This window comes from Arachis stenosperma, chromosome 5 (genome assembly GCF_014773155.1).
Source record: "Arachis stenosperma cultivar V10309 chromosome 5, arast.V10309.gnm1.PFL2, whole genome shotgun sequence".
In the NCBI taxonomy this organism is placed as follows: Eukaryota; Viridiplantae; Streptophyta; class Magnoliopsida; order Fabales; family Fabaceae; genus Arachis; species Arachis stenosperma.
The window spans coordinates 21979376-22003564 of NC_080381.1; the positions used below are offsets into that span (position 1 = coordinate 21979376).

Here is a 24189-nt window from a genome sequence, read left to right on the forward strand (position 1 = left end):
CTGTTCTGTTGAATTACTGAAACTGCTTTGGTTTGTACTTTGTATTGTTGGTATTGTTGAATATCTGTTATCCGATAAAGTGATAATATATAAAAACTTTATCTGAAACTGCTTCTGGTTTATTATTATTATTAGTTTTTCTGGAAAAATAATATAAAATAAAAAAATTACTTTTGAAGTGATTTAAGTATGATTTATCAAGTCTTGGAGGTTCTGGATCTTGATAGGAAGAGATTGAAATCAGTATGGTAAGATAAATTTGAATAATGAGAAGGAAAAGTCTAGGGGCCAGTAGTTTTGTTGAATTTTGGCCAACATGTAACCAGCAGAGAAAGGTGAGTCATTAGATGAAATCTCACACCAATCTCACACCATTAAATCATCATTGATGGCTATTTGCTGGCTACCAATAACAAAAGTTGCTGGCCCCCTAGCATTGCTCGAGTGAGAAAATGAAAGCAGATTTGAAGTATTAGATTACTTCCGTCATTGTATCTGCTATCTTTTAATAGGTTTTGGTATTGACATCATGAAGGTAACATATAAATGGAGAAGTCTTGGAACTTGGGCGGTTAAGGTTATATTTCAATTGTGTCATCTGATGGTCACTACTGTTTGATTTGTCAATATGTAACAGATTTCTGTCTACCATGGTCTAGGTATAAAGGTGGACCAGCATTACCGAGGAAGTTGATCTCGCAGGGTGCTGCACAGAAGCAATATAGTGTTGAGGTTCACCCACTCATTTTGAAGTTGACTGGTGCCAGAGATAACAGTGTGTCAACTGTAAAATTAAGCAAAAAGGTACCAATTGATTTCATATGGGGTTGTCTTGTTGGTTTTGCGGTTATGTTGCACTAAGTACAGATGAGTATTGAATCCATTAAAGTAATTTTAAAAGCATATGTAATACACATTGGCATCATTATGTCAATGAAGAAAAAATACTGTTGAGTATTTTTATGTGAGGAAGACACTGGAACACTGACATTACTTGATAGCCTATTGCATGTAAAGAACATTATTTGCTATTATATGTAAAGTTCTTCTATTCTTTCTTATTAGCATATTTTTCAAGGCCATCTACTTTGGTTCTAACTTGGCATAATGTGATAATTGAAATGTTAGACCAACGTAGTTCTGATTATTGCTTTTCTGTTTCTCTGATATAATTTAGGCGAACACAAGGGACCTATATGAACTGGTGTGCAAAATCAAAGGAGTAGAACAAAAAAAGGTGCTTATTTATTTATTTTTATATTTTTTCTTATTTGGTTATGTTTTGCTTTCTTTTTCCCTCATCTGTAATCAATAATGCTTTCCCCTTTTGTCTTTCTTTTCTTTTCCTGGTTAAAAATTATGTTAGGCCTGTATTTGGGATTACTTCAATTTAAACAAACATTCAGTGCTAGCTGTTTCAGACAAGACAAGTATGGTAGTATTTTTTTTTAATTGATTGAAAAGACCGAATAAACCGAACCAAATCAAATCGATTTTAATTGGTTTGGTTTGGTTTAGTTTGGATGGTCTCGCTAAAAAAACCGAACCAAACCAAACCGCAATTTAATTAGATGATCGGATCAGATGACCTTCCTCTCAAAAACCGAACCAAACCGCACCGCGAACACCTCTATTTCCAACTACATGGGAGACCTTGACTTGTTTGTTCTGGGTGAGTTATTTACTCCAATCGTTCTGATTCCTCTTTGTTTTTTCCTTGCCCTTCGTTTTCCCAATTTGCTTTGTTTGCCGGTTGATTATTACTCACGCTTCCTTGTCTCTGTCTTTATTATTGTTTTTGGTTTTAATTTTTATGCCCTCAAACTGTTTGATGAAATGTCACATTTATGCTTCCAAATAAGGATGGGTCTGGTCTGGTGAGTGATAGAATGCACTCATGTTTTCCCTTCCTTTGATGCCTTGCGTATATCTAGCTCAGTGATGTTGATTGTTCTTCTAAAATTAACTAATTTTAGTTATTTATTTATTTTTAAAAAGAAAAAAGTTGTAAGAACATTGTAGTTTGGTATGCTTGAGACCTATGTATATGTAGCACCAAATTGTGTAGTAGAGTAATAGAAATTGCTAATTTTTGTTAACATCAGGAGAAGCATTATTAAGAACTTTAAAAAGAGGTGGTAATGCGTTAGAGCAGTTAGTTTGTTCCGATGGGGTGGAGATCACGTTCCTACACTGGCCTCTTTCTGTCAGTAGTAAGGATTGCGAAGTCACATTCGGTGCCGGTCTCTCAAAAGTGGGTGTTATTCTGACTTTTTTGATGAATAATTGTTTATACATTTGTGTTTCAGTGAAATATTGGTCAAGTGTCACATATGTGTTGCTCTTTTGGTCTTTCCAGGTCCAAAGTATTTTATTATTCAGCTCCAGGTGTTTTAAAAGGTTGTTTTAGTAATGGTTATGTGATGAATTTTCAAGGTTAGATTCACAATCTCCCACTGATAAAATTCTTAATTCCTGTTCACTTCGACTGGATGGCAGTAGTTAATTACTATATGTAGCAATTTGTATATTCATGATTAAATTTTTGAAAGAATGTAGAAGTTCTGGCTTAGAATTTTTAAATTTGTATTTGGAGGATCACTAACTAAATGCTTCTTTATTTTCTTCAGTTTTAGAATTTTGTGATTAAGAACATATCTCATTGATTTCCATGGAAGATTTGCATTGTTTGCTATATATTGTGCATCTTTTAAGGTTTTTTCTTTTGGTAGAAAGTCGATAAATTGTGGACTAAATTCAGGTCTTGTGCAAACATAACGAATAAAAAGGGACTGCCCTAAAACATTGATTTTCTTTTCTTTACTTCACTGAAATTGGTTAGAAGACTCAATTTGATCTCGAACTTGTTTGTATGACCTACTAAGTCACTAGCAAATATTGAAGAGCTTCTTAATTCTTGCCTATAAGTTATTATTGAAAGTTCCAATAATAGCTTATAGTAACTATGTAAGAGTGACAGAGAGATAATAGATAATACTGTATGCATTTATACACTATTTTCTTTGGCAACGTGTCTACCATATTTAATGATAGAAATCCCAAATAATTTGTAAGCAGGATTAAACTTGATCCCTTACGTAGGAATTTGTTTTCCTCCTCAAGAACATGATATTATCATGTCCCTAAATAAAAGATGACAAAGCATGAATATATATATATATATACCTTTTGTGTTATGGAAAACAAAGACAAAAAATTCCTCAAGAGGGGTCCTCCTTGGACCTTGATACTGGTTCTGGTTGTACTATGATTAGATGTGATTTTATGGAAGATGAAATGAGTTCCTTTTTTCTATCCATGATTATTTATTTATTTGTTATTCTTTTTTGTTGTGTTACATTGATAAATCTATTCACTACTTTGTTCTGCTTAACTAATGATCTGTATTTCCAGCAATTAGAACATATGCTCGAGGTGGATGCAAAGGTTATGATCTCTTTAGCAGCAGAAAACCAGGGAGTGCAGATTTCAGGAAAGCCTGGGCGAAGGAGATGGATGAAGATAACACTCTATGGACAGGAAGCGAAGATGAAACTGATGAAGAAAAGGACTCAAAGAGTCATCTTGATAAAGAGATTAGAAAGGCAAGACAGCAAGCTAAAGAACACGCAGATCTGATCGATGCCGATGACAGTGATGAGTTAAGAAGTGTTTGGTCTGACACCGATGAAGAGAAGACGCTGTGGACTGGTGATGAAATGGACAGTGATGATGACATTCCTACAGAAGCTTATCCAAATGAAAAAAGTGATAAGTACATAGATAAATTGTTTGAGTTTGATGAAATGCCGAAATATAGAACCATCTCAGAGATGTTGAAAGCCGAACAAGAACCGGAAGAGTTGTCACCAGGAAAGCAAGCTCGGAAGATCGCTGTTGAGAATGCTCTCAAGAAACTAAAGAAAGGTCCAGATGGGAGGTACACCAATGTATGGGAAGTAATGAGTGACTTGGACATTCTTATTGGAGCATTTGAGAATGTTGTTTCAGGTCCAGAGTATGCAGAGCTTTGACAAGGAGGGCCTAAACAATTGAATATGCAATTTTTCAAGGACATACGAGCACGTATGAGAGATCCAAATTACAAATTCTCACCTGAGTTGAAATTGAGACCAAAGAGTAAACTGGTTCCAAGAAAAAAATGGCAAAAAGCACAGGCTAGAAGGAGAAAAGCACAAAAGAGGTAAAAGCCAATGGGCTTACATAGTAGTTTACCTTTGTACTACTTATGCTACTTCTTTAAGGTAGTGTTTGTTTCCAGAGACTGGGATTGGGACTTAGTATTGTGTTTGGTGGCCAAAGACTGGAACTAAAATTTCAGTCCCGGAACACAAAATTCCCTTTAGTACGAGAAAATGGGAACACAGGGGACTGAAATTTTTGGGAATGGAGATAGAAACTTTGATAACATTTCCTTTCAAAAATACCCTCATTTAACTTTTCAAATTCCAAATCTCCCTTTTAATCTCCGTATTTATGTTAAACTAAATATAATATGGAGACATAACTCAGTTCAATACATTTTATATCAAACACAATACAAAGACTTAATTTAGTCTCTGTTTTCGAGTCTCAATCTCCCTTCCAAACGTAGCCTAATAGATTAGAATACAACAACAACAAAGGCTTGTCCCATTAGGGTTGTTTCTGAGTTGGGTTTTACGGGAAAAAGGGAAGGAAAGGAAAGGCTTGTAGTGTTAAACTTTAAATTTTTTACATTACAATTCCCTTCTTTTCCTACTCTTCCCATCCCTCCAAAATGCCAGCTCGCAAACAACCCTCTTAGGCAGGGTCGGCTGCATAGTTTAGTCGATTTATAGTTAAACCTTTTTAATATTGGATGAGAATGATGTATACCAAGGGATTAGATATTTCACTATTTAATCCATGCATGAATATTCTTAGTATACATATATACAGTGATGGAGAATTCTAGTAGTCATATTTAGTATGTATTATGTGTTTATTTGATTAGTCTTGAAGTCATGTCTCTCTTAGTTTATGGTTTCCAATGCTATGAAATTGAAATTCTAACCTATAGTAGCATCAGTATGTAGTCAAAACTGAAACAAATGTTAGTAAAGTGCCTACTCTAGACTATAACAAATGTCTAGGATAATAATTGATGTATTCTACTAGACTAAATACATTAGGTGCATTTGGTAATTGTTGAACACATAATTTGGAGTGAAGTAAAATTTCAATAAAAACAAATCAATTAGTAAGTCGGTATTTACTTAGATTTCGCTGTAAAAATTGTATGGTCATGCATGTAAGCAAGAAACTGGGTTGGTTTGTATACATGCTTAGTAGTACAAGCAATTAGTCCACACAATTCAATCTCTCTCACTTCCAAATCAGAATTCAGAACCTATACATACTTGACGTTATTCTTTCTTCAAAACATTCTACTTAATGATCTTGTCATTGAAGGTGTTTTGCAAATAGGAGGATGACAACTAGGGTTGTTCTCATAATTTTTACCAAATTCCATTCCCCCATACCCATATTGCTGTACAACAAGCACAGAAGAGTAGGAACCAAAGCTATTTGATGCCACTAAGTCCCCAATAACACCTAGTTCAGGGAAATAAGTCCAATCCAACATTTCGGACAACACCCTTGAGTGCCTACCTTTCCCTTGTCCCAAAACATATAAATCATAGCGCTTTTGATCAAATTCATTAACCACTCTAGGGATATCATCATCACTTTCCACATATCTCTCTTCATACTTTATTGTATCCTTATTGTTCACTCCCATAATCCTAAAATTATTCACACAGCTATCATCCAACTCTCGTTCCTTATTCTTATCTAGCACTGCTGACAGTAGTTCCTCATGGACAGATTCCTTTTTTTTATCCTCCATTGCAGCTTGCCACACAAAATAATCCTCAACATAGTGAGTTGTATCCTATGGTGTCCTGCCATCCTCCACGCAATAGCCAAGGCTTTGCGATCATCAGGCCCCCAATGAATAACATGATGATGTGCAAATTGGCATTCAACAATGAATTAAGGCCGCGATCAACGAAGAGCCCCACGGAGCATGGTGCATCTTTCATCACATTCTGGTTTATCTCGCCAAACACCTCTTTAGTTACCTCTAGGTTGCCTTCGGAGCTCCAGTGCTTGTGAAAAAAGGAAGGAGTACCAATGATGCTTGTTTCTCCATTGCTAGATTGTATATGTCACGGTTAATTCTTGCGAAAGGTGACATGATCATGCTGGTTTCAGCATGGTTGCCGCTATGCACTTGTGCAAAGAAATGGAAATGACTTGCTATGGTTTCCATGTCCTCAAATGATTGTGATTGTGATTGTGATTGTGAGAATCTGAGCGAGATGCTCGAGTTGAGCAGAGACAAGGCTAGTGACACTACCTTTGAGCTCAACGAGTTGAACTGCTGTCACTTGCAAAGAGTAGACACTGATGCCACTTAAGGCCTCTAGGATATTCACCATTCCACTAGCATGGCGAGGATTGTGCACACAAACCAAGATTTGAACTTCTGTTTGAAACCCTAGGTTTTGTATGGTCCTTAGCATGTTCATCCTATAGGCTGTTTTTGGCCTGTAAATGACGTTGATTATTGGAGACACCATGAAAGTCATTATCAGAATAGTAAGCGTCATGATTGAGAATGCGTATGCACTTATAAGCTGAAATGGGGAAAAAAGAATAAATGCACGAGTGTATTGATCAATAGAAAGTGAAAGTCTTATAAAAATATAAAAAATGATAAAAATAAGTGTCATTTCTAAAGTATACTATTATTTACGTATGACCATGACAAAGTGATAAAATTATCTCTATCTAGTTTCAAATAACTAAAATAGTAATGGGAGATAATTTATCTGATATAGAGGAGAAGACAAACTATGAAGTATTTACAGAGCACATTACTCTTTTATGCTCTCACCATTAATCATGTGGCATTTTAGATGAACATACAAGATAACAATGAGTTGATGATATTATTAAGTGTGTTATATGGGTTGATCCAGATTTAGATCTTGTCACATCGAATATCAGTATCTGTATGTCTTTGCTGTCATTATATGAAATGGATTAATTTTGATTACAACTGTGATTCCATATACTTGAAACATTAATCTCGGATACCATTTGTCCTATATACATTGAAGGAGTTAGACAAAAAAGCACAAGAGTTATATATATACTCAGAATAAACTACCGTTATTTACTATAAAAGATTTAAGCACTGAAATTTTAATAATAAAAGATATAAATTGACTTGAGATCTATTAAAAAAAAGATTAGTTCAACAAATTTATTTAAAATAGATAATTTGTTGGGTAGTTTTGTCAAATGATTTAGATAGTTTTGTTGAACTAGCTCAATTATAAAAATGAATCAGTTTATAGTTTTCATGATTAGAGTCATTAATATTTGAATTTTTCATGATAAGAAACAATAATTTATAGTCAAAGTTATTCAAACTATGTCCAACAATGCTATCTATACTCAAGATTAGATGAACAGAAAAAATATATAGCATTTTTTTAATCAATTTAACCATCTTATTATCCGATGCAATGTTGAGCACTATGAGTGACAAGACGCCTTTGGTGTTCATAAGCAACCCAAAAGCCAAACTCTCTCTGAAAGGCATACCATAGTAGCGAGTAACTGCAAATGTTGTAACAATGTTTGTGAGGATAGACAAGATCACTATAACAACAAAACCCAAATCTACAGTCTGCAAAACCTTAACTACATTGCACCTCAAGCCACCACTGAAAAAGAACAAGGGTGCTAAGTATCTAGATCCAAAATCATCCGATCTCTCCACCAACATCTCAGTGAAGCTTCCTCGTGGAATGGCAAGTCCGTAAATCAACGCCCCGACAAGGGGATTCACACCGAGGACATCGGTAAGCCCCGTGCAAGCGAAAAGCCCCATGATCACAAATGACAACTGGTAATTGGTCCAATCAAGCTTGTTTGGTTTCTTGGCCACTATCTTCTCTAGCAAAGGGCGCAACACAAAGTGGCTTAAGAGAATAAAAGCTATGGCACACAGCATTGAGAAAATTGCTCTATAACCATTAACAACAAATGGAAACACAAATGCAAACATAATCCAATTATAGAAGTCATTGTGTGTTGCTACTTTTAATGCCAATTTTCCAAGCCTAGTGTAGAGAAGTTTAAGGTCCACAAGAATGTTTGCACGAACAGGGAACCCTGTGATACTAAGAACCATAGACCATATAAAATAGCATTGGGGTCTATTATACTCGTATGTTTCAACATAATTTTTTAAGAATTTCTTGTCCACTATTATTACCAAAGAATAAATTCCAGTTCCCAAATATCATTGGAATCAGAGGGCTGCAAATTGCAATTATTGTGGGCTTCTTAGGTGCTCTTAAAACAAAATCTAAGTTCATCTCAAGTCCAGCCATGAAAGACATATTCATCACTACTTGTTGGTGATTATGGTATTAACGAAATAGAAAAATTTATGACGATAATGGCAGAAAATCAAACAAACCACATATAGAGATTATCAAACAAGCAGCAGAGTTCAAACAAGCAATGGAGAAAGCTTACTTGAAGGGGCAGTCGAATAAGTGGAGAGAGACACACATTTGGTAGGAACCACTTCCAATGGGCTGGGCAAAAATTAACATCGATGGGACTCAGCAAAGACTCAACAACAGGACGGGATGTGGCGATCTCATTTGGAATGATGAGAAGAAGTGGGTGGCGGGGTTCACTCACAACATTGGATGCGGAACAGCTTTCAAGGCAGAACTATGGGGGATCGTCCAAGGCCTGAACCTAGTCTGGAAGTTGGGATTGAAGCAAGTGATTCTGGAGAGTGACTCTAGTGATGTCATTAATCTGGTAAATGGAGAAAAATGTCATGAGAAACATCCTAACTCTCTAGTAAAAAAATTTCTGGGATGAAAAGAAGAAACTGGAGAGTCCTTTTTGTACATACATATAGAGAAGGTAATAGGAGTGTTGGTTTCCTAGCAAAAATGAGTATACAGTTGGAGGAGGGTTTTTTGTTTTGGGATAATCCTCCTGCAGATTTAATTGCTATCCTCTTGGAGGATGTTAGAGGGGCTACCTTACCCCCGCCTTATTTGTAATTAGTTTTCTCTTTTTTGGATTTTAGTCCCGTTTCAATACCAAAAAAAAAAACTTACTCCCTCTTAGTTGAAATATTGAACTTAGCAACATACCTGCCTATTGCAATAAAATATAAATTAATTTGGCCTAATTAGTAGAAGGCAAATAGGATTTTTTATTTTCTTAAATAAAATAAATATAATATTTATCAAAATAAATATTTTTTCGAGTATTTACCGATTTAAATTTTCTTACCATATCTCGTTTACAGTGTAAACGAGCTAATTTTTCACGTATTTCGTTTACAGTGTAAACAAAATATGGCAAGTCAGGCTAACACGTGTATACAACGAGATATATGTATAAGACAAATATTCAACATCTATAAAAGGATGTGTAACCCTTGGTATTCTTCACACACATTTCATATCATTTCTCTGTCTCCTTTTTCTCTCAAAAACAAAGCTGAATGGCCAGTAACAATCCATTCATAGTTGTGCTTCTTTATCCCAATTGTCGTATGAGAAATGACGACAATAGGGTGACATTTGAGTGTCAGAATCCGATATTATTTCGCACTCAGCGTGTGGAGACGTTGTCGGATTTGAAGAGTTTGATATTGAGCAAACTCGGTGGGACACAAGCGAGGAAAATCGGAAGGGTGGCGTATAGGTTGCTGGCACCCATGGGAAATGGAGTCTTCTTGTTTTGACTATTTCGACTTCACGGGGACGAGCATGTGCGAATGATGTTCAACATTCATGGGAGGATCATGTGTGAACAAGTAATGGAGCTGTCCGCCGAGGTGGGTCACGGTGGTAGTGGGGGTTCCGTACACGAAACCTATGTGCAGGACGACCGACCTCTCGCACCACTGCCCATTCATGTCGCGATTCTGGAACATGAGGCAGAGGAAGGTGAGGAGGAGTCGAACGAGGATTACGTGGGGGACAGTGCGGACAGTGAGTCTTCCAATGGTGGCGATGAGGATGAGTTTGTGCCGGAGACACCTGCAGGTGCTGTGCCGCGCCATGTGCTGCCTCCACCTCACCCGATTCTAGCGCTATCGGCTATGCCAAGTCACTATCACAGTCTAGATCTGGACGGCATGCATGAGAGGATCCCGATTTCTGATACCTGTGGAGTGGATTACAACCTAGACGGCGGTGTGGAGTTTTAGGTCGGACACAGGTTCAGAAGCCGAGAGGCGGTGCTTCAAGATGTGAAGAACTGGGGTCCGGAACTAAATTATAAATGACTTCTATATATAGGCACGTACGAACCATATCTTGTTTACAGTGTGAACAATATGACAATGCGTGTAAACGAGATATGACACGTCTAAGTGTAAACGAGATATACGCATTGTCATCTCGTTTACATTATAAACGAGATATGGCAAGGGAATTTAAATCGGTAAATTCTCGTAAACATATTTATTTTGGTTAATATTATATTTATTTTATTTAATAAAATAAAAAATCCTTGTTCTAAGTGATTCTTAAAGCAAAAAATGATATCACACTATTTCTTCACAACAATGGACACTATTAATACTCATACAATATTCTTCTCCAAATGTGTATTAACCTCTGAATTTTTTAGAGACACCAATTATAATTATACATTGAAGTAATTTCATCTTCAAGAATCAATAAAGAGTTACACAACTCTTTTTTTATAATGTGATACTCAGAGAGAGAGAGAGAAAAATCAAAATTCTCTAAAAAGTATCTATTTATAGGTATTTATCTTACAGATGCCAAAAAATTATTGATAATGAATCATTTTATCAACTAGTTATCCTAGGCTTTCTAATACTTATCTGATCAAGTGTATTATATATCGAATCGATCGTGTTTTTTAGCCATTGTATAAAATATTTAAATTTTTACTCTTCCAATCATTTGGTCTAGATCTAACCAATTGATCTAACCCACTAATCGAATGATTACACATTAACATATATAAAGAATCTGTTATAAAAATAGATTGTAACCAATAGAATTAAGTAAGCAGCTTTTTAATAATTCTGTTGTAAAGAGTAAAATTAGTTACTTAGGGGTGTTAGTAATGGAAGTGCATATATGTATTTCACTCTAATGTACTAATGATCAATGAATAATATTTTTTAATTTTTTATGTATAGTCTCATTCTTCAGTTTAAATTTTTTTTAAACATGGTAACATAGCAATAAAAATTCATAAAAGAAGAAATCATCAACAACCCATCACTTTTTTATTTCCCGAACAATTTATACACCTATTGCAACAAGGAATTTTTTCAGTGAAAAAATATTTTCAAGATTTTTATTATTTAAATTTTTTTATAAATCATGGCCATTGAATTTTTGAATCAATGGCTAAAATTTAAAACTTTTATTAATAATATAATAATTATATTTATATTTAAATATTTTTAAAAATAATTCTATTTTAAAATTTCATTTTTGGAATTTGGAGTTTTAGAAAATGTTAGAGAGAACATGAGAGAGAGTGCGCGAGAGAGAATGGGGGTGGAAAACACAGGGAGGGTGGCAAAGATCCAAGGGTTTGGAACAAAGAAGAGTATCGACGATTAGAACATGAGTCTTTTTCCATTTTGGTGAACAATCTTCCTGATGACGTCTCGAAGAGACAGTTATTCCAATTATTCAACTGGACTGGGTGCATCAACGATATATATGTATCAAGAAAACTCAAAAATGGTGAGTTATACATTTTTGCTTTCATATGGTATACCACTAAAGGAGGGGCCTTGAAAGCCATAGCAGACATGAATCGACTGAGACTGAGAGACAAGGTCGTCTTGGTGGGAAAGGCTAAGTATCAAATAGTATCGGAAACCATGGACATAAATAGGAAATGGGGAGGAGATAGCACGAGGGACCCAAATTCTCGTCAAACATATCGAAAGGTAGGCCACGATGGTCCTTTGTTAGCTGGACGAGAATTACAGACGGACAAAATAGTAGCAAACAGACATGGGTATGAAGATAGGAAGAAGGTGGAAGTTGCGGTGGCGGAAGACAATATGGAATGGTTGCAGAGAAGTCTCGTTGGAACTACGACAAAGCCTATGAATTTCATCTCCTTGTCGGAAACGATGGTGAAGAGCTTTCCTTCTGTTGTTCAGATTCGGGATATGGGAGCACATAAAGCCCTCTTGACTTTTGATAATGTTCTGCATGCTGAGGAGACTTACAACTTCCATTTGAATGGCCTATTACAAGTTTTTCACAGGGTATGGAGGTGGGAGGAGTCACAACGGTGTAACACTCGAAGAGTGTGGCTCCAATGAGTTAGAGTTTCCTTGCACGCATGGTTCAAAGCTATTTTCAATACGATAGGAGGTCGGTGGGAAAAAGTAATTGGATGTTCAGAAGACACAGAATTATGCAGTTCATTCAGTGCAGGTCAGGTGTTGATTGATACGTGTATAATGGACATGATTCACGAGTGGATTCATATCACGGTTGGAGCCGGTGGATTTGATGTTTTGGTAAAGAAAATTGCACAAGAGACGTGTGACGTCCAGCGTAAGGGGGCCGCTGTTGATAACGGAGGTATCACCTGTGAGCCCTTGAATCAAGAGATAACAAGTCGGAGTCCAAATCGGAATCTGTCAAGTGAGAAATATAGAGATGAAGGTTTGTTAATGGTGGTGATGAGGGGAGAGGAAGATGATAAGGTAGAATAGTAATTTCGGATATTATTTTGAATAAATGGAGGGGAGACATAACCGGTCAATTCTGGGAAAGGAACGTAACATACCAAGAATTGAATGGCGATAATCAAGGAATTGATGATTATGGGGGTTGCTATGGTTTGAGTTATGAGGCGGACTCTTAAAGAACTAAAACATGTGTTTTTGGTACTTTGGATAATGGGCTGATTATGGGCCCAAATAAGGTGAAACAAAAACAAGGCTGTCTAAATAAGGGTTGGGCTAAAAGCAATTATAAGGACATGGAAAGGGGGTCCTTTTAGTTGGGCCTAAACCGAACAGCTCAAGCGGATCCTGGTCCTAGACCTGAGCTGGTGAATCCGGGTGGAATAGTAGACCCGAAGAGAGGTAGCAGGGGCTCACCAAAACACGTGGAGGGAAACAAACCTACGTTGACTGTGTGGACTCCATTGACGGCGTTGGTGGTTGCTGTGGTAGCGAAGGTCACAAAGGCATCGGGCGGTCAGTGGTTCCAGGGGGCCGATTGGGTTGTGCTGGGGATGAACAATACCAAACCGGCGGAGATGATTCAGTTGATGATGGATCCGCGTTCGCCAGTGGGACGGATGTTCCGTCAGATGCAGTGGGGCAAGGAGGGAAGGTCTCGGCGGAACCAATTATTGTGGCAGCAAGTGACGCAAGCTCTCTTAATGTCTTGAAGGAGGGTGATGCGACCGCGGTTGGTGACCACGCTAGAGGATCTGATGCGGGAACAGGGGCTGGGAAGCAGGTTGAAAAGGGGCCTGTTGGAGGGATCTTGTATGATCAAGATGGAGGCAGGGGGCGTGAGAACAGGATGGGGAAGGCTTTGGAGAGGCTGATGTTGGGCAGGAAGGTCACTAGAAAGGATGACGGAGATTGTGACACCCAGTGCTCCAAGTTAGAAGAACAAATGCTGGAAAACAAAAAGACTTGGGAGTTGGAAATTGAGTCAGTTGCTGTCTTGTATGATGAGGTGGACGATATCATGGCAATTCTTCAAGAACAGAATGAAGAAATAGCTCAGAAAAGAAAGATGGCAAAACAGAAAGCAAAGATGAGGCAGTGCAGACCCAAAAACAAAAAACAGGTGTGTCAAAATAGTTTTAAATGATTTTTGGTTCTTCGAATGTTAGGGGTCTGCAGGGTGATGGGAAGATAAGGATGGTGAAGGACCTAAAAAATAAACATAGACTAAGCTTGATAGGCTTGGTTGAGTCTAAAATGCAAGTAGTGATGAGATTCGGCGTTTCAAGAATATGGGAGAATGACGGTGCATGGGGATTTTGTAGGCTTTAAAGGTGCGTCCGGGAGACTGTTGATCATTTGGGATGAGATGATGTTTAAATTGAATAATTATTATAAGGGGGATAGATGGTTGTGTATTGAAGGGGTCATGTTACATAATAGTTTTAACTGTGCTTTTTTCTTGGTCTATGGTGCGCATAGTAGAGAAGAGAAGAGACATATATGGGAGGAGTTGAGTTATGTTTCTGGGCTATGTTAGGTTCCCTATTGTTTTATGGGAGACTTTAATGAGATAGTTCATGTGGAGGAACGAAAAGGGTCTGCTTGTCTACCTCTGTCAACTGAGGATTTTAAGACTTGGATACAAGATATGTACTTAGTGGATTTGTCGCTCATTGACCGCAAGTTTACCTGGTTTCGGGGCCATTCGTGCAGTCGTATTGATAGATCTCTGGTTAGTTTAGAGTGGCTAGAAGTGTTTTCAGAGACTCAGTTAAAAGGTGGGCCAAGGGATTTGTCAGATCACTGTCCTGTAATTGTGAAGGATAACTTGCGGAGAGGGGGCCCGAGGCCGTTTCATAGCTTAGATTCGTGGTTTACACATGACGGGTTTCTTAGAATGGTGAAGGAGGAATGGAGAGGTCTAGGGGAGATGCAGTTTACAGATAAGTTAAAGGCTTTGATGGCCTCGTTGGGTAGGTGGCATAAGGTCAACTTTAGTGAGATGGACAAGAAGATTTCGAAGTTTGAGGATGAGATAAAGAGAATTGATGATATGGTAGGTAGTGGAGTGTATGATGGCACGATGGAGGCAAGAAGAAAGGCGATAGTTACTTGCTGTGAGAAGTGGTATGTGAGAAAAGAAGTACACTGGAAGCAGATGTCGAGGTCTCGACAAGCGACAGGTATGGACAAAAACACGAGATCCTTTCACAATGTAGCTTTAGCAAGAAGGAGGAATAACATGATTGATGCTCTGATAGTTAATGGCCGGCTTGTAAGGAATTAAGCTAGAGTTAAAATAGCTATTAGAGAGTTCTATAAGGAGCTGTATCATCAGGAAGTGTCTCCATTGGTGGGGTTCAGAGATTGTCTGGTGGGGAGGATAGATGAGGTTAATTCTGTGAATTTGGAGGCTATGCCATCCACTGAGGAGATCAGAGAGGCGGTTTGGGATTATGAGTCATCTAAGGCGCCAGGTTGTGATGGATATAACATGAATTTTATCAAGAGGTTCTGGGATGAGATTGGGTCTGAGTTTACGACAGCTGTGATGGGGTTCTTTCAAACGTCCAGGTTACCGGCTGACGCCAATATCACTTGGGTGGCTCTGGCACCTAAGTTCATTGGTGCAAAGGAGATCAAAGACTTGAGGCCTATTAGTATGGTTGGGTGTGCGTATAAGGTTATCTCGAAGGTGCTAGTGAGGAAGATGAGATCAGTGATGCCAGGGCTGGTAGGGGAGACTCAGAGTGCATTTGTAAAAGGAAGAAAAATACATGATGGGGCTCTCATTGCATGTGAAACTGTTCACTGGCTTAAACTAAGGAAAAAGGAGGCAGCAATTATCAAGCTGGATTTTCAAAGGCCTATGATAGAGTCAAGTGGAGTTTTGTAGATATTGTGTTGCAACAGATGTGGTTTGGAAGTAGGTGGAGGGCATGGGTAATGGAGTGTGTGACCACCACATCTATGACAATCTTGATTAATGGATCGCCATCTAAGCCGTTCAAAATGAAAAGTGGATTGAGACAAGGTGACCCGTTATCTCCTTTTTTGTTTGTGCTAGTTGTAGATGTTCTACACAAAATAGTTGGAAAGGTAGTCAGAAACGGGCGCATATTACCTTTGGTGGTTGGAAGGGACAGTATAGAGTTGTTGCATCTTCACTTCGCGGATGACACTATTCTGTTTTCCCCACCAGAAGAGGAGACTGTGAAGAATTACAAGCGGCTTCTGCGTTGCTTTGAATTGATGTCAGGGCTAAGTATAAATTTTGACAAGTCCAGCTTGATACCAATCAATTGTGAAAGGCAATGGGTTGATCCCATGTGTAGCTTGTTTAAGCCTATTATTGACAAGGTGGATGAGAAACTCAGCTTATGGAAAGCTAAGGTGCTAAATAAGGCTGGGAAATTGGTGCTTATAAAAGCGGTGTTGAATAGCTTGCCAGTGTATTATTTGAGCTTATATAAGATGGCAAAGGCTGTGGTTGAGAAGCTGATCTCTTTGCAGAGAAGATTTTTTTGGAGCAAGGTGGATGGAAGAAATGGCATAGCTTTAGTGAAATGGAAAGTGGTGCAGGCTCCTAAGAAGCTTGGGGGGTTGGGAGTGGGCGACGCCGTGGTTTGTAACACTGCACTTTTGTTCAAGTGGTGGTGGCGGTTTACAAAGGAAGAGTGCTCACTATGGAAGAGGGTGGTATGCTCCTGTAATAATCTGAATCCGAATGAGCTACTGTCCACTCAAGTGCTACCTACTAGAGGAGGACCATGGAAGGACATTTGCCAAATCCAAATCAAGGAGCAACTTATAAGGGACAAGATGATTACAGGTTTGTCCATGGAGGTTGGTGATGGGAGGCGGACTCGATTTTAGGAGGATGTATAGTTACCGTGTGGATCTTTGAAAGATCGGTTCCCCAGGCTGTTCTCATTTTCAAACTACTGTGGATTGGTTATAGGGGATTGTGGGTTTTGGGATGGATTAGAGTGGATTTGGAACTTCCAATGGAGGAGAGAGCTTTTTCAGTGGGAGTTGGACCTTCTGGGTCAGTTACATGAGGCTTTGCGACCTGGGAAACTAGTAAATAACAGAGAGGATAGAGTTGTGTAGAAATATGATAGGCAAGGTATTTTTTCGACTAACTCATTTGTGCATGTACTGCAAGAGGATTTACTGCCAAAGGATATATTCAGTTATAACTTCACTAAGACCATCTGGAAAGGCGTAGTCCCCCTAAGAATGGAGCTGTTTGCTTGGTTTATTTTGGTAGGGAGAGTGAATAATAAGGAAAGACTGAGTCGGTTCGGGATTCTTAGTCAGGAAGATAATGGGTGCGTTTTTTGTAACAAGGATGTGGAACAGGTCCATCACTTATTTCTTGGCTGTGAGTTTGCTTGGCAGGTATGGTGTGCGTGGATAGCTGTGTTTGGTCGGCAGTGGTCTTTTCCGGGTTCATTAAAAGAATATTTTCTTAGTTGGATGGAAGAACCGTGTAGAAAAGAGGATCGCAAACAGTGGTTGATGTGCTTCTGTGTGATAGTCTGGAACCTTTGGTTGGAAAGGAATAGAAGAAATTTTCAGAATCAAAGCAAAGGTGTAGAAGAAATTATCAACATGACCTTGTTTAGCTGCAATGAGTGGAGAGGTGTGGATCCCTTTTGTTGTTGATGGCGATGCTAGAGATGACTTGGGGATTGTCTTGTGTTTTTTGTTTTTAGTTTTCTGTTATTTGTTGTCTAATTCTATTTGCTCCACTTTAGTATGTTTAACTCCTTTGTTTCAAAAAAAATTTCATTTTTGCCCTTTGTCCCCTATTCTTTATAGTTACGTTGTTTCTGGTGACCAAAAACTCCAATAGTGGCAGAAGGACGACGACGTCAGTGATACTCTCCGGTGTCTAGAGGAGCGACGGCACAACCCTCAGCAGCTCGACGGAAATGTAAATTTCCTCCTTCAAGCGACCTGCTTCTCCCTCGACGACGACAACAACCCAGCAGCAATGGTGAGGGGTCGGCGGGAAAATCCAAGGCGACGGGGATACAGGCTCTCCCAATGGCGAGTTTGCAGCAGCTCCCTCTAGCGCGCGCGCTCTCTCTCTCTCACGTATCTCTCTCTCCCTTGCGATGGCTCAACGATGACGGCGGCAGCTCAACGACAGAACGACATCGATGATGCAGCTAGACGCGACGAACGGTGGCGGCGGCACCCTCCCTGGTGGTTGTTGAAAGAAGATGTGAGAAGAGGAAGAAGATGAGGATATTTATGTAATTATTATTTTATTTTATAATATTTTTATCTAAACCACCAAGTACCTAAATATATTTTTTCCACCTAAGACAAAGCCCTGCAACAATTGTAAAATCACTTTTTATTTTTTCACCTGAAAAATTGAGAGGAAAAAAATGAGAGGAAAGAAAATAAAAGAAAAATTGGATTTTTTTATGGGGTTAAATACGATTTTGGTCTCTAAGTTTTAGGTAAAAAATTTTTCATTTTAACCTTTTTTTGTATACTAAATCGTCCTTAAAGTTTAAAACCAAGTTTTAAAATCATTCCTTTTACTTAAATCTAAAATTTTTGGACCAAATTATCCATAATATAAAAATTATAAAATAAAAAAAGAGAAGGAGAGTGTTTCTACTCCTGCGAAGAGGGAAGGGAAGAAGAAGAAGAAGCTATCCACGATCCACCTCTACCTCTACTTTCGCTGCCAAAAATTTAAAACCGAGTTAAACTTTAGGGACGATTTTAAAATAAAGTTAAACCTTATGGACCATTTTGTATGCAAAAAAGGTTCGGGACGAAAAAATTTTTTGACCTCTATATTATGGATCAAAATCATACTTATCTCTTTTTTGTGTAATGTTTGGATGAAGAGAAAATAGATGAAAAGAAAATAGAAGAATTTTTTTTATTTGAATGAAAGAAAAAGTAAGAAAAGAGAAAATTATATATATTGATGATCTTAATTATTTAAAATTTTATATTTATTTTTTATATATAATTTTGATATAAAACATAAATAAAAAATTTATAATTTATTGATAGATACAGAATATAAAAAATTGATATTTTAAATATTTTAAAAAATATATAAGTTATAATTATAGATATAGAATTATGGATTATGTTCCTATTATTTGAGCCAGCTCGTGAATTCGAGTCAGTTCGTGTGCTTTCGATGAGTCGAGTTTGAGTTTAAGAAATATGCTAGATTGTTAGTGAGTTGAGTCATGAACCAAACTCAATTTTCGTAAGCCGAACTTGAACTTGGTTTAGCTCGGCTCACTTCTAACCCTAATAACAATTGTTATTACTATAACATAATATTTTTAAAATATATTTAATTTATATTTTTTAAATATTTATAAAAACTATTTTTTATAATATTTAATATTTAAAATTAAATATAAAATAAAAAAGTAATCGATATTGAAATTCTTAGAACAGTTATTAAAATGTTCCGAAAACATACTATAATTTCCTATAAAGTAAACCTTATATAATTTAGTATAAAAATATTATGAGATCTGTTATACATATAAGTTTTTTTGGTATATAAGTTGGCCCAAACTCAACAAAACGATCTTCAGTTTAGATTTAATGTAAACACGTACTTTTCTAATTCTTGAATAACGCAAACAAATTTTTTCCTCAATCAAAACCAAAATACTCAAAATTCAGATAAGGATCAAAATCTCTTTAAAAATCTTTGAAAATCGTCGCGAAAAGTGAAAGAAGTTGCGAATCTGGATTCGAAAAGAATTATGAGAAAATGAAGAAGAAGAAGCAACAGAAGATGAGGAGGAGGAAAATGAAGAGTTTTGAATTATGCAGAACTTATCAGCACACATAAACTGAAAATTCTTAAACAATACACTCAAATATCTTCGTGTTATACCGAAATATCTTCGTGTTACACCCAAATTTGCTGCAAATACAGAAAAATATTTCCTCTAATGCTACATTTTCTTCTCTTTTTCTTATTTATTTCTTTCTTTTAGTTGAATGAATGTGAGTTCATCCTCTTCCAAGTAATTTTACAGCATTATTTATTTCTTCTCCTTCTTTATTTAATTTTTTGTTTTTATTCTTGTTAAGAGAGTAAAATATAAGAAACCTAAAAAGGTAGTAAAACAAAAAGAAAAAGATGAATAAAAAAAAAAGAAGAAGATGGTGATGATGAAAAAAAAAGAAGAAGAAAAAGCAGCAGAAAATGAGGAGTAGGAAGAGGAAGAGTTTTGAATTATGCAGAACTTATCAGCACACATACATTGAAAATTCTTAAACAATATACTCAAATATCTTTGTGTTACACCCAAATTTGCTGCAAATACAGAAAAATATTTCCTCTAATGCTGCATTTTTTCTTCTTCTTTTTTTCCTTATTTATTTCTTTTTTTAGTTGAATGAATGTAAGTTCATCCTTTTCTAAGTAATTTTGCATAATTATGTGTTTTTTCTTTATCTTTGTTTGATTTTTTTTGTTTTTATTCTTGTTAAGAGAATAAAATATAAGAAACTTGAGAAGGGTAAAATAAAGAGAAAAAAATGAATAAGAAAAAAAAAGATGGTGATGATGATGAAAAAAAAAGAAGAAGTAGTAGAAGATGAGGAGGAGGAAGAGGAAGAGTTTTGAATTATGCAAAACATATCAGCACACATACACCGAAAATTCTTTAACAATACACTCAAATATCTTCGTGTTACACCCAAATTAAATTTGTTGTAAATACAGAAAAACATTTTCTTCTAATCCTGCATTCTTCTTCTTCTTCTTCTTCTTCTTCTTCTCCTTCTTTCTTTCTTTCTTTTAATTGAATGAATGTAAGTTCATGCTCTTTCAAGTAATTTTGTACCATTATGTGTTTCTTCTTCTTCTTTGTTTGATTTTTTTATTTTTATTTTTGTTAAGAGAGTAAAACAAGAAGAAATTTGAGAAGATAAAACAAGAAAAAGAAAGAAGAAGATGATGATGATGATGATGAAAAAGAAGAAGTAGTAGAAGATGAGGAGGAGGGAGAAGAAGAGTTTTGAATTATGCAAAACTTATCAATACACATACACCGAAAATTCTTAAACAAAACACTCAAATATCTTTGTGCTACACCGAAATTTGCTGCAAATACAGAAAAATATTTATTTAATGCAGAACTTTTGCATTACATTCAATTCAAACCATCAACGATAAACAATAATTTTCACAAACAAAAACAACATTATTCACCTACAGAATCATAAACTACTAACGAAAACATTAACTAGAATCGAACCAGACCTCATCCACTTGATTGGATTCAAAACAATAATAAACTTCGTTCTTATTCAATTGACAATCTGAACTTGAATTATTCATTATTTTCAACAACGAGATAACTGTTCAAAACTGATTTTAGAGTTTGAATTCAAAAACGTAGAGAACGAATAAAGAGAAACGCAGAGAACGCAGAAATGAAAGAGAACGTAGATTGAAAACATCGAGAAAATTCGAAAATAGAAATGAAATCCTTTAAAAAAAGACAGTTATATATTGAGGCATTGATTAAAAAGTTAGTTAAATTAAGAGGCGCGTGAAGTGAATTAGGGTAAAATGACTTATATAAAAAATAACTTTTACGTCGAGAATAATTAAAATATTATTTATATATTAAAATTAATTATTATATATTAATATATATTATTTAATTTATTTTTAATATATATTTTATATTAATACTTAATTTTAGTATATGTAAATAAAGCAATCAAATGACGCCTGATAAGCATAAACACCACAAATCTCGTACACTTCAAAGGGAAATAGATCCTCTTTATTTTTATTCATCGGAGAGAATAAAGTGTAATCTCTCACTTTTTCATTGAGCAGTTAAGTCTCAGGCACTGAATAAGGCTCCGTCGAAACACGATTCAAGCATCAATCAGCTTCTTGGTATTAAAGGAGCTGCTCAAGAATCAGTGAGTTAATCAACTGTGTGTCTTTTGTTGAGTTGTGATGGTTATAAATTTGGGTTTAAATTTTCATTATGAATGCACAAAATGATCTCAATTAGATTTAATAAATAAAGCTTGATTAGCACCCCAATTTCATTCACTTTTATTTTCTTCACTTATTTAAAATTGAGAAGTAGGAGTTCAAGAATGAATGATAAGCAAGTGTAGTTGTTCTAGACAAAATTTCTAATTCTTCATGCTGTTCTTGACAAAATATTCCAAATCTGACCACAACATGACCCGTATTTTACCTGAAGTTATATATGTTTCTTAACAGTCTTGATGCTATTTGAAACTTGTTTCCACTTTTGTAAACTCTCTCCTCATGCCGAGGGTGAACTACAATGCACAACTTTGTAAATTAGGTCGCAGTCTGATGGGAGCCTCGTGTATTAAGCTGCCATTCATACATTCTTGAAAATGTAGCTGAACATGTTGAAAACAAATTAAGTTTGAATCTGTTTATAAAGTACTAACCCGAAAGTTTTGGCCGCTGAAAATTTAGTGCTTTGTTTACGTGTACTTGTTAGTTAAAATTATGAAATGATGAGACAACTTTGGTTTTGTACTTATTCTTTCTATTTATGCTGTGCAGAATAAATGGAAGATTCACCTTCAACTTACAAAACCTATCACTTGGCCTCCGTTGGTTTGGGGTGTATTTGCGGTGCCGCTGCTTCTGGTACTACGTTGCTATACAGCATTGCTGGAGTATGTCGTTAAAATACAATATTACTTTGCATAGTGTCATGACGTGATGTTAAGAGGGTGCAATAGTTCGGTCTGTTACACTGTAGTTGGGCATTGCCATTGTCAACGACTTCAAGCGTGTTGAAGGGGATAGAGCTCTTGGGCTTCAGGTCAATTCTGTTACCATCTTTCCTTCCATTACTGTAACATGAAATTTCAATTTTTTTTCAGAAATTTTTGTCTTGCAAATTCACTAACACTGAAGTTGATGCTCTGACCTTTTCTATTGGCAATCTAATATGCAGAGTCACTTCTGGTTGCTTTCGGTACTAAAACTGCAAAATGGATTTGTGTTGGTGCTATTGACATTACACAATTATCTGTCGCTGGTATATTTTTTATCCCTCCAATACTTAGATATTTGATCTGCATTCGAAGGTTCTTTTTCGTTTTAATGTACATTGTACTCTATCTGGAAATTATTCATCATACTAAACCATTATTGTGTATCTTTATTATTTGTGGGTTGTAATCTTTGACATTTTTGGTACACTCACAAATCAATGCATATAAGAATTGGATTTATTAGTGTATGTCAAACTGCCATTTATATGGAATTGACGGTCTAGAAGGTGGCAGATGATTTTTGAATTGATATAAAAAATCCCGCCTCTCTCAGTATCCCATCCCCGCTCTTTCCCTATCCTCCCTCACTCCTTTCCCGCCTCTCCCCCTCTTTCTCTCTCTTCCCCATTTTCTTCCTTAAAATCCCTAATCCCTCTCTCTCTCTCTCTCTCTCTCTCTCTCTCTCTCTCTCTCTCTCTCTCTCTCTCTCTCTCTCTCTCTCTCTCTCTCTCTCTCTCTCTCTCTCTCTCTCTCTCTCTCTCTCTCAGCCATTGCCATGAACCGAAGGGTTAGAACAACCATCCCTCAACACCACCACAACTTCCACAAGTACCTAAAACCGGGTGCCCTAGCTCGAATCCACGATTCGCGCATCATCAGCGCCATATCTCACCGGATCGGCTCCATCTGCCAGATCCCTCTCCGTCGCACTTCTCCTTCCTCCACGTTGCATGCGCTGCAGGACACCGCCGCCGCTCAGCCTCAGGCCAACGCTGCCGCTTCCTTTGACTGTTTTCCGTTCTTCGTTGCCAGGATCTACGGACCTCGCTGTCCGCAGCGGAAGAAGCTCATGGCCGCCAAGTCCGTTATGTTCGTTCCCGTCAGTCCCGCCGCGGACTCTCCCGATCTGGTCATTGACTTCTTCGGCAGTGACTTCATAGTGGCCAATTGAAAACGTTCCTTCGTTTCTGATTTTCTTCTTTCAGAGGCGGTTATTCGGCTATAGTATGTAGAGTAGTTTAGATGTGTAGATCGACGTGCTCTTTGTAGTACTTCTATTTGATTATATGTGCAAAAGAATTGTTTAGATAGGGTTCAAACTCAAATTAATAAAGTGCAATTAAATTGTTTAGATAGGGTTCGATTATATATATTTATTTTAGTTATGGACGTGTTGATGATAGCGATCATGATGATTGGATTTGAATGGTCGATAGATTCGATTTTGAAGAAAATTGGAATTGCAATCTCTGATTTCGGTCTTTCTTTATAATGCAGATTCTCGTAAGGGGCTTAAGATTTCAACAGTATGCTTGTTTATAAGCATTTACTTCAATTTGTTTGATGGGACG

At 36.7% G+C, this 24189-nt stretch overlaps 3 protein-coding genes across 3 annotated transcripts; 2 read left to right on the top strand and 1 right to left on the bottom strand.

Moving 5' to 3' along the window:
* The first annotated feature begins 16 nt into the window (after positions 1-16).
* LOC130983239 (uncharacterized) lies at positions 17-4953 on the top strand. Its single transcript, XM_057907447.1, has 5 exons — positions 17-804; positions 1178-1237; positions 1367-2254; positions 2360-2436; positions 3415-4953. Exons 3-5 carry the CDS (start codon positions 2169-2171, stop codon positions 4032-4034), a joined length of 783 nt encoding a protein of 260 aa, XP_057763430.1. The 5' UTR covers positions 17-804; positions 1178-1237; positions 1367-2168; the 3' UTR covers positions 4035-4953.
* A 1370-nt stretch (positions 4954-6323) lies between these two features.
* Positions 6324-8471, bottom strand: LOC130980558 (cation/H(+) antiporter 15-like). Its single transcript, XM_057904221.1, has 3 exons — positions 8339-8471; positions 7565-8235; positions 6324-6686 (listed from the first exon to the last, which is right to left on the bottom strand). The coding sequence occupies exons 1-3, from the start codon at positions 8469-8471 to the stop codon at positions 6324-6326; spliced, it is 1167 nt and encodes a 388-aa protein (XP_057760204.1).
* Positions 8472-23393: 14922 nt separating this feature from the next.
* On the top strand, positions 23394-23789 carry LOC130980559 (uncharacterized). The gene has a single exon (XM_057904222.1). The coding sequence runs from the start codon at positions 23394-23396 to the stop codon at positions 23787-23789; it is 396 nt and encodes a 131-aa protein (XP_057760205.1).
* The last annotated feature ends 400 nt before the right edge of the window (positions 23790-24189 follow it).

Excerpts from the sequence above, each read along its gene's own strand:
- LOC130980559 (XM_057904222.1), top strand. The coding sequence starts at position 23,394 with ATGAACCGAAGGGTTAGAACAACCATCCCTCAACACCACCACAACTTC.
- LOC130980558 (XM_057904221.1), bottom strand. The coding sequence starts at position 8,471 with ATGAATATGTCTTTCATGGCTGGACTTGAGATGAACTTAGATTTTGTT. Across the intron at positions 8,236-8,338 it reads GAACTGGAATTTATTCTTTG|GGTTCCCTGTTCGTGCAAAC; the intron begins GTAATAATAGTG and ends TTAGTATCACAG. Across the intron at positions 6,687-7,564 it reads TTGCATCGGATAATAAGATG|CTTATAAGTGCATACGCATT; the intron begins GTTAAATTGATT and ends TCCCCATTTCAG.
- LOC130983239 (XM_057907447.1), top strand. The coding sequence starts at position 2,169 with ATGGGGTGGAGATCACGTTCCTACACTGGCCTCTTTCTGTCAGTAGTA. Across the intron at positions 2,255-2,359 it reads TCGGTGCCGGTCTCTCAAAA|GTCCAAAGTATTTTATTATT; the intron begins GTGGGTGTTATT and ends TGGTCTTTCCAG. Across the intron at positions 2,437-3,414 it reads TTATGTGATGAATTTTCAAG|CAATTAGAACATATGCTCGA; the intron begins GTTAGATTCACA and ends CTGTATTTCCAG.